Source organism: Amblyomma mixtum, chromosome 10, assembly GCF_055824585.1.
Source record: "Amblyomma mixtum isolate Tamu chromosome 10, ASM5582458v1, whole genome shotgun sequence".
NCBI lineage: Eukaryota > Metazoa > Arthropoda > Arachnida > Ixodida > Ixodidae > Amblyomma > Amblyomma mixtum.
In genome coordinates this window covers 50,429,421-50,449,690 of record NC_143021.1, presented here as the reverse complement: position 1 = coordinate 50,449,690, position 20,270 = coordinate 50,429,421, and the positions used below count along the sequence as shown (strand labels likewise).

The window sequence follows — 20,270 nt, the reverse complement described above, 5'->3', positions numbered from 1 at the left end:
TTCGGTAACCGGTCTTTGGCATTCCTCAGCTGTTGTCGCATTTTCTTGGCAGGGACATGGGCTACTTGCACGTCGTATTCTCGTAATATGCGGGCAAGACACTTACTTGTTTTCGGAACATATGGAACAGCCACTCATTTCTTCTGGGCAAGAGGGGTGTCAGGTTGTCGAGGTCGGGACAGCTGTCCTTTTGTTGACCTTATGTAATGACTTGGGCAACCATAGCTAGCAAGACCCTTCCGTACCCTTGCTGCATCCGCAGCTGCGTCATTGGTGCTTGTGCATATTCTCTTGGCACGCTGCATTAAACTGCTGACAACAGTTCTTTTTTTGGGCAGCAGGATGGACCGAACTAAAATGTAGGTAACGGCCTGTGTGTGTATCATTTCCGTATAGGCTGAAAAACAACTTGTGGGCTTCCCAGGAGATGAGGACATCCTGCAAATGTAGACTGCCGTCCACCTTTTCTTCCTGTGTGCACTGGAGGGTGTCTTCCAGGCTGTTCGAGTGTGTCAAAAACTGGCTCACCACATCCTTCTAAATGATGCAAAAACAGTCGATGTAACGGAGGACGATCTTGGAGGGGGGGGGTTAAAGGTAGCGCCTGTTGCTCCAGTGCGCGTGGTGGGGTTAGTTGTTTCATTCTCACAATTCTTTTTTGCGAACACAAAGACGACACAATAAGACAAGGGAGACAGGACGGAGCGCTTATCTTCCATAGTAAGATTAGTGGCCATCACCGAAACAGAAGCTTCATGGGGGTCCCGTGGAATTGTTTCTGGAATCTGCCCTTAAAAACAGAGTAGGTAGAATTGAAACCCTCAATAACGAAAGCCCTCAAGAACGAAGTTCTTGTGGCACCGAAAAATTCTTGCGCCCCCTTGAACTTCCATAGAGCTCAATCCGTTCGCCCCCTCTGCACAGCAAAGCATTTTTAAAGGGCAGTCCCGCATTAACGAAAGTTTTGAGGTGGTGATCTGCAACATTTTTTTCGTCACACCAGCCAGTTGGGAACAGAGAAGTGGCAAAACTGCAGTAGCACTCTCATCCGACAAGTCGGGCTCGTTCATTTCTGGCAACAAGCACCACTGTTGTTTACTTTCTGTTGCCGGCCAACCGGCGAAGCATCTATGCAGAGCAGCGAAGCCTTCTTTTTCTTTTCGCAACCACGCTGAGCTACCATGCTGACCAAGCTATTTCGCCATGTGCCTTGTGCACGCCGAATTCGCCCATGACTTGATTGTGTCCAGTGTTTTTTTAGGCCTGTCATAAGTATGTCTACTCCAAGGGGTTATTAAGAGTGTCAAGTCTGCGTACCAGGGAAAACTCATCCGGCGGATGTTGTTAAACGTCTAAATGAAGTGACCGACGGAAATTGATCTCTTCATGATGCTGGAGATGCTTTGCCGAGGCGTGGATTGCTACTTTGGCCACACCTGTCCACAACTGCTTCAGGCACACCGGTTTCGTGGCTGGTCAGCACGCCTTGGCAAAACTGGAAGCGAGTGTTCCTGCAGGCGGTGACAATCTGCAGCCATCAGCCGAAGCATGGGACGTGCTTCACAGTGTCGATGCAGTGTCGCTGTTGAACTGGATGACTTTTCGTGTGCGGACGCCAACTTGATCGTGCGCGAGGAATTCGGCGATGACACTTGCTAAGCTAGACGCCTATGGCGCCAGTAGCTTTTTTCCCCCTCTTGGCGATTACTGCCGTGTCCGTCGGAAGTCTGGAGTGGTCGAGAATAGAGACAGCGCGTCGCGCGCTTCGGGCGCTCTCCAAGGCCGCGGGATACGGGGAGCAGACCGCGAACAGCCTTGCCAGGGTTGCAGAGGGTCGGCGACCGTTTCCCATTGAAGAGAGATGAGCTGTCAAGTGGGGGTGGGGGACAATAAGGTGGGCGCCTTCTGAAGCCACCCGACTGTCGGGTTAAGCGGTGGAGTTCGACTTTGCTGGTGCCTCGGAAAGTGCGAATGTTTCAGGAAAAGTGCGCGGTCCGCCAGAGTCGGGCTCTGGCGAGCACTGGGCTCCACCTGCTTGTATGTACAGTGCCATCGCGGCAGTATTGGTTGAAATTGGGTGTGAGCAGGTTTGATAAAGCTCCGCCCAATTATCGAAGGTGTTAAAACCCACTGCGAATAAAGAGCAGAGAGGAGCGCCACTTGTTGTTGGGCTAGTTGGTAAGACATTCTTCTGAAGGAACCAGCGTAAAAAACACAACGGACAAGAAAAAGGCAGTCTGTCAGCGCTCCTGTCCGTCGTGTTCCGCCTTTTTCTTGTCCGTTGTGTTTTGTGCGCTGGTTCCTTCAGAAGAGAGGAGCGCGCCGAGTCTCAGTCTCGGCCGCTTTTATACAGCCCTTCTTTTAAACAGCCTTTTTTTAAACAGCCTTTCTTTAAACAGCCTTTTCTCTGAGTACTTGTATTTTGTTCCAGTCTTCAATAAACTAGTTTTGTTGTCAAGAAGTTTGGAGTGGCTGCCCCAACCGGCAGCGTGTCGCCGGATGAGTGGACGAAGACGTGAAGTGCCCAGCATACGATAAGATTAACTGCACTATTATCGACAGTGTGCGCATAGGAAATGAGAGTGACGACGAGGATGGCAAAAACCAAGCACAAGGAAGGCAAGTAAGCTCGCGTGATGTGCTTGGTGCTCTCGATGTTATCCGGTCTTTGATGACCGTGACAACGAGGATGCTGTGCATAGCTTATCAGGCTGCGAAGCCCAAGCCGTGAAGCTCCTGCACAGCAATGTGAAGCAGAGCAAAGTAACTGACTTGTGAAGTGAAAAGCTTCACTATGAGGGTCGGAACCGAGTGATGTCACGTGCGGCGCAGGTGGCCGCAGTCGTCGCCGCCGACTTCGCCGCCTGACAATTCGGTGCAGCCGTGCGCTACTGCGCATGTGCGCCACCTCCTCACCGCCGCTACTACTGCGCGCTCGCCTCCCCGCCACCATTTAACCTTTCGTTGCAGCCGCGTGTTTCCCACAGTTACTACGCATGCGCAAAGGGGGCTACATAACGCGCTTGCCTACACCGTTATTGTGGTGCTCCCAGTGCATTGTGCGCGAACTGTGACAGCCATGAAGTCAAACAATGCATAACTGCAGCTTTTTGCTTGTATATCCAGGCTTAGCCAGACCTAAGTCACTGCCATATTTTTTCTTTTCATTAAATTTTGGTTCTGGAAAGGAATGGGTGCGCTTATTTGTCCATTTTCACGGCAGCGAAATTCTCACGAGAACGAAGTTTCTTTCCCTGGCAGTTTTATTATTGCGGGGTTCGACTGTATTCTCAGGCAGAAAGCAAGGAGCCTGTTGTCAGCAGTTTAATGCAGCGTGCCAAGAGAATATGCTCAAGCACCAGTGCCACAGCTGCGGACGCAGCAAGGGCATGGAAAGATCTCTCTAGCTGTGGTTACCCAAGTCATTTCATAGTGTCGCGAGTATTTGTAGTGATAGTTTTTTTTCATTCTTCAAAGCTGCCGGCACGCTGCTTTATCACTTTTTTTGTGATGCAATACGCGCCCAGATTTATCTCGATTCATCACGTCCAGGCGGAGCTTATTCTACGTTTTTCCAGAATGGCCTAGTAACTTTCTCCGCTTTATCTCTAAAGTTTCCTATCAGCTTTTTTTAAAGTGAGCACGATCGAGAGCGGCAGGCATTCGGTTTGGCAACCACCGAGCGCACTTGTAGCTATGCTGCTGCTGACTCATTCAGTTCTTTGCAGGCGCAAGTCAGCCCAAATAAAGAGTTCCGTTTCTAAGACATCCTCGATGTTTTCCTGTTCGCCGGACTGCAGTCACCACTACGTGACATCTGGTGGAGGTGCTAACGGATGTCCCTGTCGCCCTCACCCCCTGGGAGCCGTCAGAGCAGCCCGAGCCGTCTCGAAGAAGATCACGCGAAAGCCGCAGAAGCCGTCCCAGCCGAAGACGAAGGGCGAAGCAGCCATCATCTCCAGAGGCGTTGAGCTGAATACGGACTACTACCAGACCGCACATGAGCAAAGAAGGACTCCTCAATTCTGACGTAAACCATGGCTAAAACAGCAGCCCCCATTATTTTGCACCAGCCCCGACTGCCGCCCACGTTCAACGGTTCACCGGCTGAGGATCCTGAAGAATGGCTGGAACAGTTTGAGCGTGTCGCCGTCTCCAACAGTTGGGACGACCAGACATGTTTTCTTTGCCATGTTTTTTTTTGCCTTGGAAGGACCAGCAAGAATTTGGTTGAAAAACCACGAAGCTTCTCTGGTGACGTGGGAATCATTCAAGCAGGAGTTCCTGAAGGCATTCACAAGCATTGTGAGGAAAGAAAGAGCTCAATTGCTTCTACAGTTGCGCATCCAGCACCTGAGTGAGACAGTGACTGCGTATGTAGAAGGCTTGAAGTGCCTTTTTTTCGACAAGTCGATCCTGACATGATGGAGGAGAAGAAGGGGAAGCTTTTGATGCGTGGTGCTAAAGAGGCACTTTTCGGCGGTCTGACCCGCAACACACCGAAGACCATCACTGAATTCACCAGTGAAGCAGCCGCCATTGAGAAAAGTTTGGAAGTACGAGCCCGTCATTTTCCCCAACAGCCCCGACTGCCCTCTCGTATGGCACAGCATTCGGAGGAAACCTGTGGGATGCCATTCGCGAAATTCTGCGGGAAAAGCCGCGTCGCCTGCTACCATCACCCAGCCAGCCTCAGGTAGTGACGCTTGAGGAAATCATCCACAGATAAGTGCAGCATGTGGCTCTTCGTCATCGACTCCTCCAGCTGAAGCTCCAGCCTTGGCCTACTCTGCTGCAGTACTTCATTTTATTACCTTAAAGGCCCCCAGGGTTGGGGACATTGCATAAGCGGTGGGTTACATGTAGAAAGCAGATTGAATAAACAAAAAATACGTAAGGTACATAAATTTTTCGCTGCTAAAGACATTTGCTAAACAGTTCGCAAGTGTTGATGGGCAGGTGATTGTGGCGATGTCGCGTGGAAGGCTGTTCCAGTCCTTGGCTGAGCGTGGAAAGAATGAAGATGCAAATGTAGTTGTACGCGTACATGGCCAGGCTACTTGAAGGGGATGACCAATGCGGAGGGAAATGCGTGCCGGCGGATTGATGTAGGGAGGACGACGAAGTGAGCTGAAATAAGAGAGAGAGAGAAAAAAAATTTTAAGGAGAGGAAAAGGGAAATGAAATTTGTGAAACAAGCACATACTAGTAATACAGCGCCTACGAGCCAGGGATGTTGAGCCTGCCTCTGCTTTTAGTGATGATATACTGACTGTATATGAATAGCACGAATGTGTGAATCTTGTGGCTTGATTTTGTACTGAATCTAGGGAATTAGTTAAATAATCTTGGTTATGGCTCCAAATGGAAGACGTGTATTCTAATTCAGAATGGACAAGTGATTTGTGGGCAAGTAATTTCAGTTTTTGCCGTGCATGCCGTAGATGCCGTTTTAAGAATCCAAGGCTTCTGTTAGCGGATGGTATGACTTTAATGACATGTGCGTTCCAGATTAGATCATTGTACAATGTTACGCCGAGGTATTTGTAAGTCTGAGCTACTTCTACGTTGGCATGCGAGATTTTATATGAGTAGAGGAGAGGATGACATTTTCAGTTAAATGACTTAAGTTTGCATGGGTTTTAGTTCCATGAACCATTTGTTCCACCAGTCCTGTTCGCTGATTAAGTCATTCGGGAGAGCGAACTGATCAGAGGCATTGGTAATTGCACGATAGATGACACAGTCATCGGCAAAAATACGGACGTTACAAGAGACGCGTTAAAAGGTAATTAATGTATATTAAAAATAATAGCGGACCAAGGACTGATCCTTGCGGGACACCTGATGTTACGGGAACAGAGGTAGAGGCTTGACTATTAACGTAAACAAACTGGGTGCGGTTGCCCAGGAATTCGCTTACCCACTGTAATATGTTAGGATGAAGGTTTAACCAGGAAAGTTTTAGTAGTAAGCGTTTGGGGGGTACTTTGTGAAATGCTTTCGCGAAGTCCAGGAATATTGCGTCAGTTTGTAGGTTACAGTCAAGGTTCACATGCAGGTCATGGATGAAAATGGCTAGCTGTATATCGCAGGACAGGTTCTTACGGAAGCCGTGTTGAGTTGGATGAAAAATATTTATAGAGCCAAGAAAGTTCATTATGTAATTCTGTGTTGCCTGATTTGAAGACCGGAACAACCTTCCCACCTTCCAATCGCTGGGTGTGCTACCTGTAGAAATTGATTGTGCAAACAGTTTTGATAGATACGCTGCGGAAGCATGGCGAGTATTTTTTAGGAACATGGGGTTGATATCATCAGCACCCTCAGAAGATGACATCTTGATATTTTCAATAATACACACAATGTTGTGCACAGAAAACGTGACTGAAGACATATGCAAACTGAGGTTGTCAGTTACGGTACAAAGTAGCATATCAGTTTCTTGTGTGAAAACGGGTGAGAAAGCGGCGTTAAAAATATATTAGCACATTCAATGGCACTGGTCATCTCACCAAGTGGGTTAGCAAGTGTGATGACCGGTGCCTTTTTAGGGTTTAATACTTTCCAGAACTTCCTCGGGTTATTCGTTAGGATCTTGGGGAGGTCAGTTTGTAAAAAATGCGCGTTTGGCATTACGGATCGATTGCAGGTATGTTGACTCGGCCGCGTAACATTTGTTTCATGCGCATGCGCTTGGGTTGCATTTTGTTGTGCGGAAAAGTCTTCTTTTTGTTTTCAAATGTTTTCAAGAGCTTTGAAAATCATGATTTGTTGTAATTGACAGGAAATGTGATGGGGGGAATAAACATCGCTGTGAGTTCTGTAATTTTAGTTTTAAAACTAAGCCAGTTTTCCTCAATAGATAAATCATCGAAACCTGTATCAAAGATTGGAAAGAACGCCATTAAGTGACTATTAATTTCTTTGTGATTACCTTTGTCATAAAGGTGAATTGTTTTATGGAATGTTTGACGTGATTCCGGGGTGACTGTGAAAGTAACGTGTAAAACTTTGTTGTGGTCACTAATTTTGCGGAGGTAAGTAAGCAGTGATTAGTTAGAATAAGGTCCGAGATGTTGGAGGATTCATGTGTGACGCGTTTGGGTTGAGTTACTAACTGGGTGAGATCGAAATTCAAACAAACGTCGACAAAGTTCATCATTTCGGTGTTGCCTGTTGGTGTTAGGTTTAGCCACTCAATGGATGAGTAATTAAAATCACCAAAAAGAAGAATGCGCGCGTTGGGATATTTGCCAGTTATTTGATTTAGACTATCATTGAACTGCGAGAAAAAGATTGGACTACTGAAAGATATTGGATATTGGAAAATATTTATAACGATTGCACAGCTACCATTGTCCTCCATTGTGATGTGCACACCACAGTGGTGAGGGATTTTCGGAACGCGGCGTGTCGGCAGTGGTGCATCGGACAGTGGAGCGCCGTACGTGCCAGCCCCACATTGCGCGTGTGCGCATGCGAGTGGTGTGCGCAAGGCAGGCAGGAGGAGCGTAGAGCTACGCGTCAGCAAACCAAGGTGTTGAGGAAGACACCGCAGCACAAGTCTGGTCGTTCAAGCGTGGAAGTGGCAGCGGTCGGACGTTGGGTTCGAGCTGCCAGTGGCTTCCCTTGGATCACCGACGCAAGACCATTAAGCCTCATTCAAGCCTGGAGGTGGCAGCCGTCAAGACTTCGGGTCTGTGCTGCCGTGGACCTCCCTGAATCAACGACGCAGGCCTACTGCATCCATTTCGAGGTCGGAAGAGGCAGCAGCCATGGCTTCCTGGGATAGGCTGCACAAGCCTACGGTGTTTGCGGAACGCCGTCGACAGAACCTGGCTACAGTTTTCCTGCTGCAGCTGCCCAGTTCTTGGGGGCGGCTGACAGGAGTTCGTCAGCGTCTCTCGTGTCCATCTCCCTTCCACATCTCCTGGCTCTCCACCATCGCCTCCCTGAACGCAACGCCAGCGACGCATCCCAACTCGCCATCCCGCGTCTGTGCTACCTGCAAGGCATTCCCGCGCCACCTGGGACGCTTTATAGCCGGTGAACTCTCTCCCTTTTTGTCTCTAGTGTTGTACGCGTTTCTGGTGTGTGTTTTCCTTGGTGTTTTCGCTTCTTCTATTGGCTCCTTTCCTTTAAAATATAAACACAGCTTCGTTTTGTTTTGTTTGATTTCTTTGTTCCTTTCTTCGAACCTGCACGCGAAAGCGTTCCCCTCCAGCAGTCGGGAACGCGTCACCCCGATTCGCAACATCCATAAAGCCAACAATAAAATTTCAATAAGGAAAGGTGTCAGGCAGGGAGACACGACCTCGCCAGTGCTATTGACCGCCTGTTTACAGCAGGTATTCCGGGCCTGAAATGGAAAGAGTTGGGGATTAGAGTTAATGGAGAATACCCTAAGTAATCTGCAATTTACTGACGACATTGCCTTGCTAAGCCACTCAGGACATGAACTCCAAAGCATGATCAATGAATTAGACAGGCAGAGCAGAACAGTGCGGCTAAAAATTAACATGCAGGAAACCAAAGTAATGTTCAACAGTCTAGCAAGGGAACAGCAGTTCGCAATTGGTAGCGAGGTGCTGGAAGTAGTAAGGGAATATGTCTACTTAGGACAGGTAGTGACAGCTGATCCAGATCATGAGAGGGAAATAGCTAGAAGAATAAGAATGGGGTGGAGTGCATATGGCAGGTTCTCTCAGATCATGAATGGCAGTTTGCCAATATCCCTCAAGAGAAAAAGTATACAACAGCTGTATCTTACCGGTACTTACCTATGGGGCAGATACGTGGAGGCTAACAAAGAGGGTTCAGCTTAAGTTAAGGACAACACAGCGAGCTATGGAAAGAAAAATGATAGGTGTAACATTAAGAGATCGGAAGCAGGTGGAGTGGGTGAGAGAACAAACTAGTGTTTATGACATCCTAATCGAAATCAAGAGGAAAAAGTTGGCTTGGGGAGGGCGTGTAATGCGAAGACGAGATAACCGCTGGTCCTTAAGGGTAACGGAGTGGATTCCAAGAGAAAGCAAACATAGCAGGGGACGGCAGAAAGTTAGGTGGGCGGATGAGATTAAGAAATTTGCAGGGATACAGTTGCCACAACTGGCAAAGGACAGGGTTAATTGGAGAGGCCTTTGCCCTGCAGTGGGCGTAGTCAGGCTGATGATGAAGATGATGACTAAAGGGGGGTCTGTAGCAGACGCCTAGTATGACGATTTGTGGTATGGAACGGCAGATTACCCATAGTATATCAAGCTCTGATTGGATGTTCATAATAGAAAAAAGGCAAGAGCTGGTTAGTGGCAATAAAAACACCTCCTCCTCATGAGCTCTACACAGTCTACCGCCTCTTTGATGTGAACCAGCTATTCCTGAACGCCGCCCTGGCCCGCCCAGCCTACAAACGACGCCCAAGCCCCAGGAAATGCGACTGGAGCCCTGGAGGACTTCAGAGAACCGCCTGCTGTGCTTCCATTGTGCTATCCCTTCGATGAGAACTCTGAAGCATCACGTTGGCCTGAGTGTCCTGGAGGAACAAGTGCGCTTCCTGCCCTGCTCAAGTATCGTCGTCACAGTACACGCTGCAAAAACGAATAACACTGAAACTATCATCGAGGGGAACAAACATTTGCTTCTGGACCGAGGAGTCTGCATCGCAAGAGACGCAAGTGCTGCTGATTAACTTCATCGAAGAATGCCGGGACGTAAACAGAGGAACGACGATTGCTTTCTTTGATGAAATATCCGGCGTATGAGACTTCTTCACTCTCTCCAAGTCATCCGCAGAAGATTTGCTGTACCAAGAGGACTCGCCCACTTTCGACATCGAGTGCTTCTTGTCATCGCCGAATGTCTGACAAATGCCGATTACCAAGCATCGCATTGTAACCGACCAGCATGCCCGACCTCTGTGCCAGAGCCCCTGTCGAGTGTTGCTGCGAGAACAAGCCATTTGGGACCAAGCAGAATAAATGATTCGCGGCGACGGCATCCAGCCTTCAAAGAGCCCCTGGGTGGCACCAGTTGTTCTATTGCAAAAGAAAGACGGCGCACTTCAATTCTGCGTTGATTATCGCCGCTTGAACAACATAACAGAGAAGGACGTCTACCCCCTCCCCCGCATCAACGACATAGTGGACCGGCTCAGTAACGCTAAGTATTTCTCATCAATGGACCTGAAGAGCGGCTACTGGCAAATTGAGGTTGATGAAAGAGATCGCGAGAAGACCGCATTCATCACTCCGTTCGGCCTGTTCAAGTTGAAGGTGATTCCATTTGGTCTCTGTTCCGCACCAGCGATATTTCAGCGAGTAATGGATACGGTGCTGGCAGGCCTGAAGTGGCAAATTTGTCTGGTATATTTGTATGATGTTGTGTCTGCCTCGAACTTTGAAGAGCACCTTAAAAGGCTTCGAACAGTACTAGATGCAATCAAGTCTTCCGGCCTAACTTTGAAACCAAAAATCAAGTCTTCCGGCCTAACTTTGAAACCAAAGAAGTGCCACTTTGCCTATGAAGAGGTACTGTTTCTTGCATGTTTGCATTGAACAGACAGTCGTCCAATGTTCCAAGAGCAGGCACCATGTTGGGCGCGAGATGTGAGGTTTTTAATTGGGGAGATAAATACGTTTTCCTCGCTTAACTGCGGCTGACACAGTTCAAAACCACCGGATCCCACCCCGTCATCGTGTAAACTACCGAGCGCACGCTGACCACCGCGGGCCTTGCTCGGACGGAACAAAGGAACGACACAAACTGGCTGACACAAACAGGTATTTATTGTTACAACAACAACAATGCCAGGTAGCAACAAAATACGCTGAGGAATCGAGGACATCCGACTCACGAGCACGGTTACGAGCTAATGTTCACCCATGCCATGGCAAGGGGAAACCCTGAGGCTGGACGGGACGGGCTGGCGGGAAGCACTACGAGGCGCCCGCCGACGAAGAGCAGAGCGTCACATGTGAACGTCAGCACGCTTCCCCAGCCCCAAGCAGAAGAGACCTGTCTCTGCCCCGTGCACGCGCAGCAAACACGCCATTCATGGCGCTCGTGGCGCTGTGACGCCAGCGCCCTTCCTTGTTAGTTAAAGTAACATGCTAAGGAGGGTGCATCACGGGGAAGCTAACTAAAGGGGATGAGTTGAGGGTGCACTGTGGCAAAGTGAACCACAGGGGACGAGTAAAGCGCGTCCTGGCAATATGCAGTTAGTGCGTCTGGAAATAGCTCTTGCATTGTCTGCCATGGCTGATGGCATCCTCTGCAGGCTGGGAAACTGACCAGTACACAGTTGTTACTGAATTTGGCCATTTCTCTGAGGCACCATGTGTGTGCATGCTGCTTGTCACTCGATGGGTCTCCTCTCCCCAACAGGGTGGACGAAAGCCGGGAGCGAATCCTGGAGTACCTGCTGTCGTGCTATGATCGCACCACCCTCGAGGAGAGGACTTGCCCCAGGGTGAGGCCCATTTCAGTTCCATTGCCTGGCACCTGCTTCCTTGTTTGTGTGCGTCTACTGCTGCCACAGCCAAAGGGGAGGAGATGGGCCTGTTAGTGGCAGCTGCCTTTGTGTGAGGCTGTCACCTCCCACATGTTGTGAAAGTGAGCGTGGTTGGCCTGGCACCACTTGCTTAGCAGTAGTGCTGCCCTTTCGTCAAGGGACCGGAGATTGTTGTGTGTGCAAACAGGATGTGGCATCTGTGCAGCGTGCTGTGGAGGAGTCCCTGGCGTCCCTGCTGTCGGAGGTGCGGCTGCAGGTGGTGCGGCAGGTGGTGCTGCTGCTCTGCGGCACGCTGGCTGGACCCAGGTGGGCATCCAGATGGGGAGAGCCCACAGTGTCTTGGTTGTGCATGCCTACACGATGTCTGGAATGAACTTGACAAAATAATTCTTGCGCAAAGACACACAAGAAAGAAGGCAACACAGGCACTTACTCACAACAGTTTAACCAGCAAGGTTGCAAGCAAACGTTCGCCCACGTTAGGGTAGGGTAGAAGCTCCGAGGCCGGACGGGACGGGCTAGAGAGAAAATGTCCCCACGAGGCCTCGACTTGCTGGCAGAGAGCAGAGTGCTACGCTGAAAAGTCCGTCTGTGTTGAGTCCCCCCCCAAGTCGAAGAGATAGGGCTGTACCCTGCGCGTGCGTGCAGCAGTCACGCCGTCCGTGGCGTTCGTGTCACAGCGAGGCCAGTAGTCACCTGTGGGGCAGAAACGGGGAGGCTAACGAAAAAGGTTCAGATTAAATTGTGATCAACAGATATAAATCTGCGTGAAGACAGGAGAACACAAAGATGCACACACAAAGTGCAGGACTTGCAACTGGATTTATTTCGTGAAAACAGGTGACTTACTAGTGACTTAAACTTAACAAACTAGGGAAAAACACAAGGAATTTATGCTCGAGGCAGCACCTAACAAAGAACCCAGGTCATATGGGCACTAAAACTGATGGAGAGCCTGGATGTGCCTATCTAAGAATTCTGTTTCCTTTCTTGGCAACGATAAAGAAGGTGAACTAACACAGTTGCCCCCCTATTGGCGATGTACAGTCTTTGTCAAAAGTTTGGAGCCCAGGGGGTTTGCTTCTAAGCCTCGCAGTGGAACTCCTGTAGCATTTGTGGTAGTCCTACCCATTGGAGGAGGCAGGACCAAAAATCTTCTTACCTTCAGCAAATTTGGAGTGCTGGAGATGCATTACGAACCAGACAGTGTGCTTCAGAAGCAAACCCCCTGGGCTTCAAACTTTTGACAAAGGCTGTACAATGCCTCGTAAATTTGTGCCTCGTAAAGCTCTGAACATGGCGTCGGAGGTTTGAAGCAGAAATTTGGGCCCTTTTGCAAGAAAACAAAATTCAGATAAGGCGAAGAAAAAAACGGAAAGAGGAATTATCTAGGCACTGTACATCGCCAAGAGAGATGACAAATCCATTAGTTCACCATTATCGTCATCAAGAAAAGAAATAGAATCCTTTGATGGGCATCACCAGACTCTCCATCTGTTTTAGTGTCCACGTGACCTCAGTTCTTTCTCAGACGCTGTCTCTAGCATGATTTCTTCGTGATTGTACCTTGTTTGTTATGTTTGAGATGCTTATAAGTCCCTTGTTTTCATGAAATAAATCCAGTTGGAAGTTCTGTGCTTTGTGTTGTGCGTCTTTGTGTTCTTTCATTCTGTCTTCTTCGCACAGTTTTTGTATTTGCTGATGCTATGAATCAGCTAGCCCACCATCATGTCTAACCCAGGTTGAGGACAACACAGCGAGTTACGAAAAGGAAAATGATAGGTGTAATGTTAAAGGTGCACTGAAGAGGAATCTGAACTCGTCTTTTTACCCCGGGAACTCGATCTACACTTTCCGAGCATTCTTAGAAATTTCGACTTATTGCCCTGTGTGGCCGATTTCTGTAATTAAATCGAATTAATGTCCGGTCGGCTCCACCTTTATTTTTTTAGTTCTCCCCGTACGGTGGTCGGAGGTGACCAACGCATGGAGTGCCTTTCAGCCAGCTCCGTGGAGGCTTTGCTTTCGCTTTATTTTGTTTTTTAGGTTTCCGTGAATAAATAGTTTCATTCGCAGATAATATAGCCGCAAAATAAGCCCGAAGAAGTAAAAATACGCGCGGACCATATTACAACGTTTTACTCCGCCAATCGCAGAGCGGCAAGCCACCACGGGACTGGGTGAAAGGCACTCCACGCGTTGGTCACCTCCGACCACCGTACGGGGAGAATTCAAAAACAGAGGCAAGAGCTAGATGTTAATTCGATTTATATAGGGAAATCGGCCACACAGGGCAATAAGTCAAGGTTTCTAAGAATTATGATTCACCAGGGTGGAAATTTGAGCAAGTCGGTATTGATCCATAACATACGAGTAGCGCAAAACCAGGACGACAAAAGGGGAGAGAACACACACCAAACAACACAGGCGCTAACTTCCGACTGACGAAGAAAGCCAAAACGGAACATGAGCAAAAGTAGCGCATGCGCAGCAGGTTTTCGGTGACTGAACCCTGAAAAAGAAGCTCCGGAAAGAACCTAACTCTACAGAAGAAACGAGAGGCAAGGTGGCTGTCATTCCTTATGTCCATTGTCTCGCGCACAATCTCAAGAAAATAGGGAAAAAGGCAAACGTTCGCGTGGTGTTTTCAGCTCCACAAAAGCTCAGTGTGTTATGCAAAAGGTCCGTGCCCTCCGCACATTGCTCCCAAAAGCAGCAGTGTACCATCCGCCACAGAAAAAGATTTGTTAAATGTACTGAGGGCATTGTGTACAACATTCCGCTCTCCTGTGGCAAGCAGTATACAGTCGACGACCGATTTTTCGGACCCTCTAGGGACCGCGAAAACGACCGAAAAATCGGGCAGTCCGGAAAATCAAATTTCACCGAAAAAATCACGAACTTATTACCATTATGCCGGAGAAAGCGGCCAATTGTATTGCACACATTCTAAAGCTCCTCATGACTATATTTCGCCGCGCGAAATACCGTATAAACGCGTATAAGGGCCGCACTTTTTTTTTTTTTCCAGATTCGAGAGCCAATTTTCGGGGTGCGGCCCATACACGCGATATGCGAAAAAAAAAAATTTAAGTAAGAACACACCAACCAGGGAATGAGCGACATTTATTCTACGTTCAATCGTCACTCGCGAAGTATTTAAACTCCTGAGCTGGTGCTGCGCTCTGGTGCACGCTCATGCCAAAAGAAGCCGCGCAGCATGTCCGCTGTCAACGCGTAGCCGTTGTTCCGAAATTCCATTACATAGAGGAGCAGCTCTTCTTCCAGTTCAGGAAACTCGCACGGCTTGCCTTGGAAAGCGCGCTTTTTACAGCTTGTGTTTCTCTTTTGGTTGCACCATCATTGGACGCACTTCTCGGCCACGTCGAATTTCCCGCCCGCCGCACGCTTACCGACCGCGTTCGAGAGCTAACTCCCAGCCGTGTAGCTTAAGATGCTTGCCCATCGCGCTAAAACTGTGAAGCTCGGCGGCAGCACGCGAAAGCCACTATCACGGCGAACGCGCTAACACGCATGCTAACACGCCACGAAAGGCTGGAGCTGGCGATACTGATGCCGATGTGAACAGCGGAAAATCGCGACCGAGAAAAATGTTGATAATGATCACGGCGCCATCCATAGATGGCACTTGGAAGCTCCGGTGCGCGCGCGTGGCCTCCGCGAACAGCGCAGCGCCGGAGCAGATCGCGGCCGCGATAAGATCCGGCGGCGCGCCCGAAGCGCGCTTCGATCGCGGAGGCCACGGCGTGCGCGTAGCCGCCGCGATCGTATTCGCGTTCCGTGTTCGGGACTAAAGACTCGGCACAGATGAGTTCCGTGAACTCAGACTACGGTTCAAGTTCGTGCGGCGGAAGACATTCAAGGACAGTACGAATTCGAAAACACGCGAGCGCAATGTGCCGACTCGCGCAGAATTTCAGCGTCGCAAGAGGCTCCCTTTAAGCTTGAATTTCATTTTGTTTGATCAAGTTTTCGATATCTCCTGCAGTCTGAATTAATGAGGTTCCACTGTACACATTATATGGCGGCTTGGGTGCTGGCGGCGAGTGCGAACGAGGTCCAAAAAATCGAGTGGTTAGTTGCGGTGCGTCCGAAATCTCAAGCGCTCTTACACATTGGCTCTATGGGCCATGTCGCGGTGCCGCGAAAAAGTCCGCATAATCAAGCATGTCCGAAAAATCAGGCGTCCGAATTTTCGGTCGTCGACTGTATTGGGCAATCCGGTAGGTGCCTGAACGATAGGCTTCGGGAGCACAATAATAACATGAAGACTTATACCGGCAGCAATCTAGCTTTGCACTGCAAAGATTGCAAGTGCGTGCCTTTTTTGGACAAATGCTCAGTCGTTGCTAAGAGTAGAGATAAGCTAACTCACGAAATTGTGGAAGCGGCACAGATTGCTGCCTTACAAGATAACTGCGTTAGTACTCCGTCCATTTCCTTGTCTAAACGAGAGCTGGCCTTCTTATGTTCAAAACATCCGTGACCTCACATTCTTTATCGCATTTTATCGCACCTTTTTTTTTTTCGATATTTTCTCTTAGGTCAGCGCATGCGCTACTTTTGCTCAGGTTCCGTTCACTTGGTTGGGTTTGGTTTTCTTCGTCAGTCGGAAGTTAGCGCCTGTGTTGTTGGTGTGTGTTCTCTCCCCTTGTGTCCGTCGTCCTGGTTTTGCACTACTCTTATGTTTTCTAAGAATGCTCGGAACCTTTAAGGAACAGGAAAAGGGCAGAGTGGGTGAGAGAACAAGCGTGGATTAATGACATGCTAATCGAAATCAAGAAGAAGAAATGGGTTTGTGTAGGACATGTGATACGCAGGCAAGCTAACCACTGGTCCTTAAGAGTAACGGAGTGGATTCCGAGAGAAGGCAAACGTAGCAGGTGGCGGCGGAAAGTTGGGTGGGCGGATGAGATTAAGAAGTTTGCGGGGATGCAGTGGCCGCAACTGGCACAGGACAGGGTTAATTGGAGAGACATGGGAGAGGCCTTTGCCCTGCAGTGGATGCAGTCGTCTCATGATGATGATGATGAGATGTAGTGTCCAAGGGCAACACAAGGTTCCCTTAGCAATTGCTTGTATTAATAACAACCTTCAGGAGATGGCGTCACCATCGACTTGTGGAAGTGAATGAACACAGGTAGTCTCGTATGGTTGTGCACCGTTTTTTCCCTCGGTTGTGCTGCTCACCAGCACGACAGTGAGGGAAACGAAAGCAGGGCTTACACAGTAGTCATGGATCACCATTGCACCCTAGTCTCGCCGAGAACACTGCATTTGATTGGAATTCATCACGGGGGTTACGGCGCGAAGACGAGCGCTGTAGTCTTCTTGCTTTGTTCTTCGTCTTCTTCGCGCTGTCCCCCCCCTTGATGAATTATTACCAACTCGCCCAGCTGTCCATCCTTCTTCAATGTATTTGATTGGAATTCCCCTGCCAGCACTGCTCTCAAGGGAACTGCCTCTTCCTCTGGTTGGGCTTCGCCAGCTGTGGGCCGCATAGGAACCCCGCCAATATCATTGTTTGAGCTAGATCCATTGATTAATGCAAGGATATGATTCTTACATTTTGTGTAGTTTCTTTTTTTACATATCTCATCATTTTTCAACCTCAGTAAAAACGACTGTGTTTGGCAAAAAAATCTCTTTTTTTTTTCATTTGCTCATTTAGGGTTTCCTTAAAGGGAGACTGAAGCACTTTTTCTGAAAATCGGGCTGGCAGCGGCATCCTATAGTTTTTCATGCTGTATACTGGAATATCGCATCCAAATAAGGCAAAAACAAGCGCGAATTGCCTTTTTTAGCCGAAATATGCGGCCTGTGCCGCGGGGCACGCCGCGCGGCGCGCCGCCGCCCGTGATTGGTCAAGAGAGGTCGTGACGTCATTTTGAGGACGGGAGAAGCTGCCGATGCGGATCCGGCGCTGCGTTGAGGGCAGATCGCAGCTTTCCGTGTCGTTGTAAAAGCGAATACGGCGACTATTTTTTTTTACTGACCACCGAAGAAAAGGATACTACAGTTTGCTCATTCCACGTATCGCCTGAAACCAAAAAAGACACAAGCAAAAAATTCTATGCCTAGCACAAGCATACGCCAGCGTCAAAGACGCGATACAGACCATGCGTAAAAGGTGCCAGCACAACATCGGCTCGTATGCTCGGAAAGGAAGGGGTGCGAACAATACTCAAGTCAATTACCACCACCGGACGCCTCCTGGCTCGCCCGGAAGAGCGTCATCCTAAAGAAAAGGCCCAAAGCACTGTGTAAATCTTGTTCTCAGTACCCGGCGTTGCAGGTTGGGGCAAGAAAGTATTTCAAGTGAACGATGAAGGAGCACAAAGTTGGTGTCAAAATTAGCGAAGCGCAGTGGCCAAGCACTGCGAGGCATGTGACCACAAGATAGTGACGCAATCATGGTGCGCTAGAAACCAAGCCAAATACGCGCACAAATACGCTTCACTCCTGGCGCGTTCAGCAGATGCCAGAAAATATTAATCGCTGCCTCGGAAACGTTCGCCCTTCCTAGATTTGCAGTTTAGGTTCAGTGAAGTAGTTGCTAACTATATGTGTGTTTAAAAGCCAAGCTAGCTGCAACTCGCCCGCTGCCACAACTTGATGAAGAAACCGAGTAAGGTTGCGGTGTTTTTTTGCAAAAACTCGGTTGGCATTCATTTCTGTCATAAATTTGCATCCGAAATCAACGTCGAACGCTTTCATTTTAATTTCTTAGCTAGAATTAAACGAGATGCCGCATATGAAGAGCTTCGATGCTTGCTTGCTTTGCTTTATTGTGCTTTGCTCTGCTTGCTTGCTTGCTTGCTTGCTTGCTTGCTTGCTTGCTTGCTTCCTTGCTTGCTTGCTTGCTTGCTTGGACACGTCGAACCGAGTGTAAAATCACTAACCGAGCCTTGCTGAGCACGTCTCAGGTGGTCTGGCCGCACCTAAGCTGAGGAGAGCGACACATGCTTAAGCCTCTATAAGGTTTCTTCAGGGGCTAAGTGAGCATGTTTCTACTTTTAAAAGAGGCTCTTCTTCGGAATGGTGACACGCTTGTTATGCGCGAGGAAATCGATGGAACTGTGTCATGGTTCAGCCGCGCCTTTTCGACAGAAATCTCCAGAGATCACACTAGGACAAGCTCTGCCTGTAGCCGCTTTTACGAAAGTGTTTCGAGTACCCCTGCTACACGGCTGTTTCGAATGCCTTCCAACCGAATGTCATTCGACTCGACTGCCGAACTTACGCTGCTACACGAAGTTTTTCGATGGCATTCGGTTCAGATGACATTCGAGTCGACGGAGCTCGGCGAAGACATTCCAGATTTTGGAATGCCTTCGAAACGCGAACACAGCCTGAACCGACCAATAGCACTCGCCGCCGCCGTCGCTTCGCCCCGCCCACAGCCGCGCGACTGCTTTCGGGTCCGTGGCTGTTCATTTCGATACCTGCTTCTCGCTTTTTTCCTCCTGTTTGTTTAGCAAATAGCTCGTGTTCTGTCTTAGTGAGTGGTTGTAGATAATAGTACACCAATGAACATTTACCGCGAGTGCATGAAATTTCCCCAGGAGTGCGCCGATGAGGACGACTGCACTCATATGCTGCTGTTTACATTGCTGCGTATGAACAGCTTGTGCTCGTTTGCAAGACATAAAACGAAATATGCGTTTTAGTTCTATTTAATAATCCCTTCTCTTCTGTACCGGTTGTACCCGTGCTTGTTTACGCAGTGCGACAATCTGTGAGAAGCGCCGACGCGATCGCTCTCCTGAGAAACACTTGACAGCCGGGTTGTTGACATCGCGTAGGACCGGCGCTTCTCGCTAATTTTCCCGGCTTCCTGCGACATGCCCAGTACTTTATTTTAAACTACTTTATCCAGAAGTATATTTGGTGACCGTTCGCTTGAACTGAAACGGCCTAACTTGTTACCCACAAGCTAGCGACGGCGACGACTGCTGCTGGCCGTAAAGCACAGCTCGGCAGCCTGAGTCACACCGCCGCTTCCCGTTCATCGTATGCGCGTCCTGCGATGTAAGCAATAGTTGATTTCATGTCACTGTTGTCAAAACTACACTCGTTGACCATTTGCATGCGCTAAAATTTGTGAATTTGTTCTTCACAACCACCGCAATCACCGATCCAACCCTGCGGACTCGCTAGGCCTAGTCGTCGCGGAAGGAAACGGAGTCGTCATCGACCGAAATTAATTTGGCAAGTGGTTATCGCTAGCGAGTGTCCAAGTGTGCACATGTAAAATATAGCCGTTCGTTTCGCTTATTTCCAATACGGATAATGTATAAGCGCGCATGTATTCGCACCGTCACCACATCAGCGTGTTTTCGCTCAGCCGTCGAACTACCGAGGGCATGCAGGCTGACCGTCCGCCGATCGGATTCGTCGGTGTCGTGTAGCCAAAAAACTTGTCCCGCTACAATCATATTACAGTGAACTAGATAGTTCACTATAATCACATGCTGCTGTTCACCGTGCTATTACCGTTGTCGGACTAGTGGATCGTCGTCGTCGTTGTACACTGAAAACGAGCTGAGAATTTCGAATGTGTTTGGAAAGTGTCGTGTAGCACCGCGGGAGTCCGTCGAGTTCGAATGCTATTCCAAGTCTCGACTGCCATTCGACTCAGATGTCATTCGAAAGTGCCTGTGTAGCACAGTCGGCTTGAATTCTTCGTCACAGCAGCGAGCGGTTGCGCTGCGAGCTTGTGGTCTTGCGGAAA

The 20,270-nt window shown here is 49.0% G+C and overlaps 1 protein-coding gene across 1 annotated transcript in view; it reads left to right on the top strand.

Annotated features, from left to right (window-relative positions):
* LOC149325765 (ubiquitin conjugation factor E4 B-like) overlaps positions 1-20,270 on the top strand; it is a 125,686-nt gene that overhangs the window by 32,786 nt on the left and 72,630 nt on the right. Inside the window, exons 5-6 of the mRNA XM_089562481.1 lie at positions 11,389-11,473; positions 11,721-11,821. Of these exons, the coding sequence (XP_089418607.1) occupies positions 11,389-11,473; positions 11,721-11,821 (186 nt within the window). The remainder of the gene's footprint in view (positions 1-11,388; positions 11,474-11,720; positions 11,822-20,270) is intronic.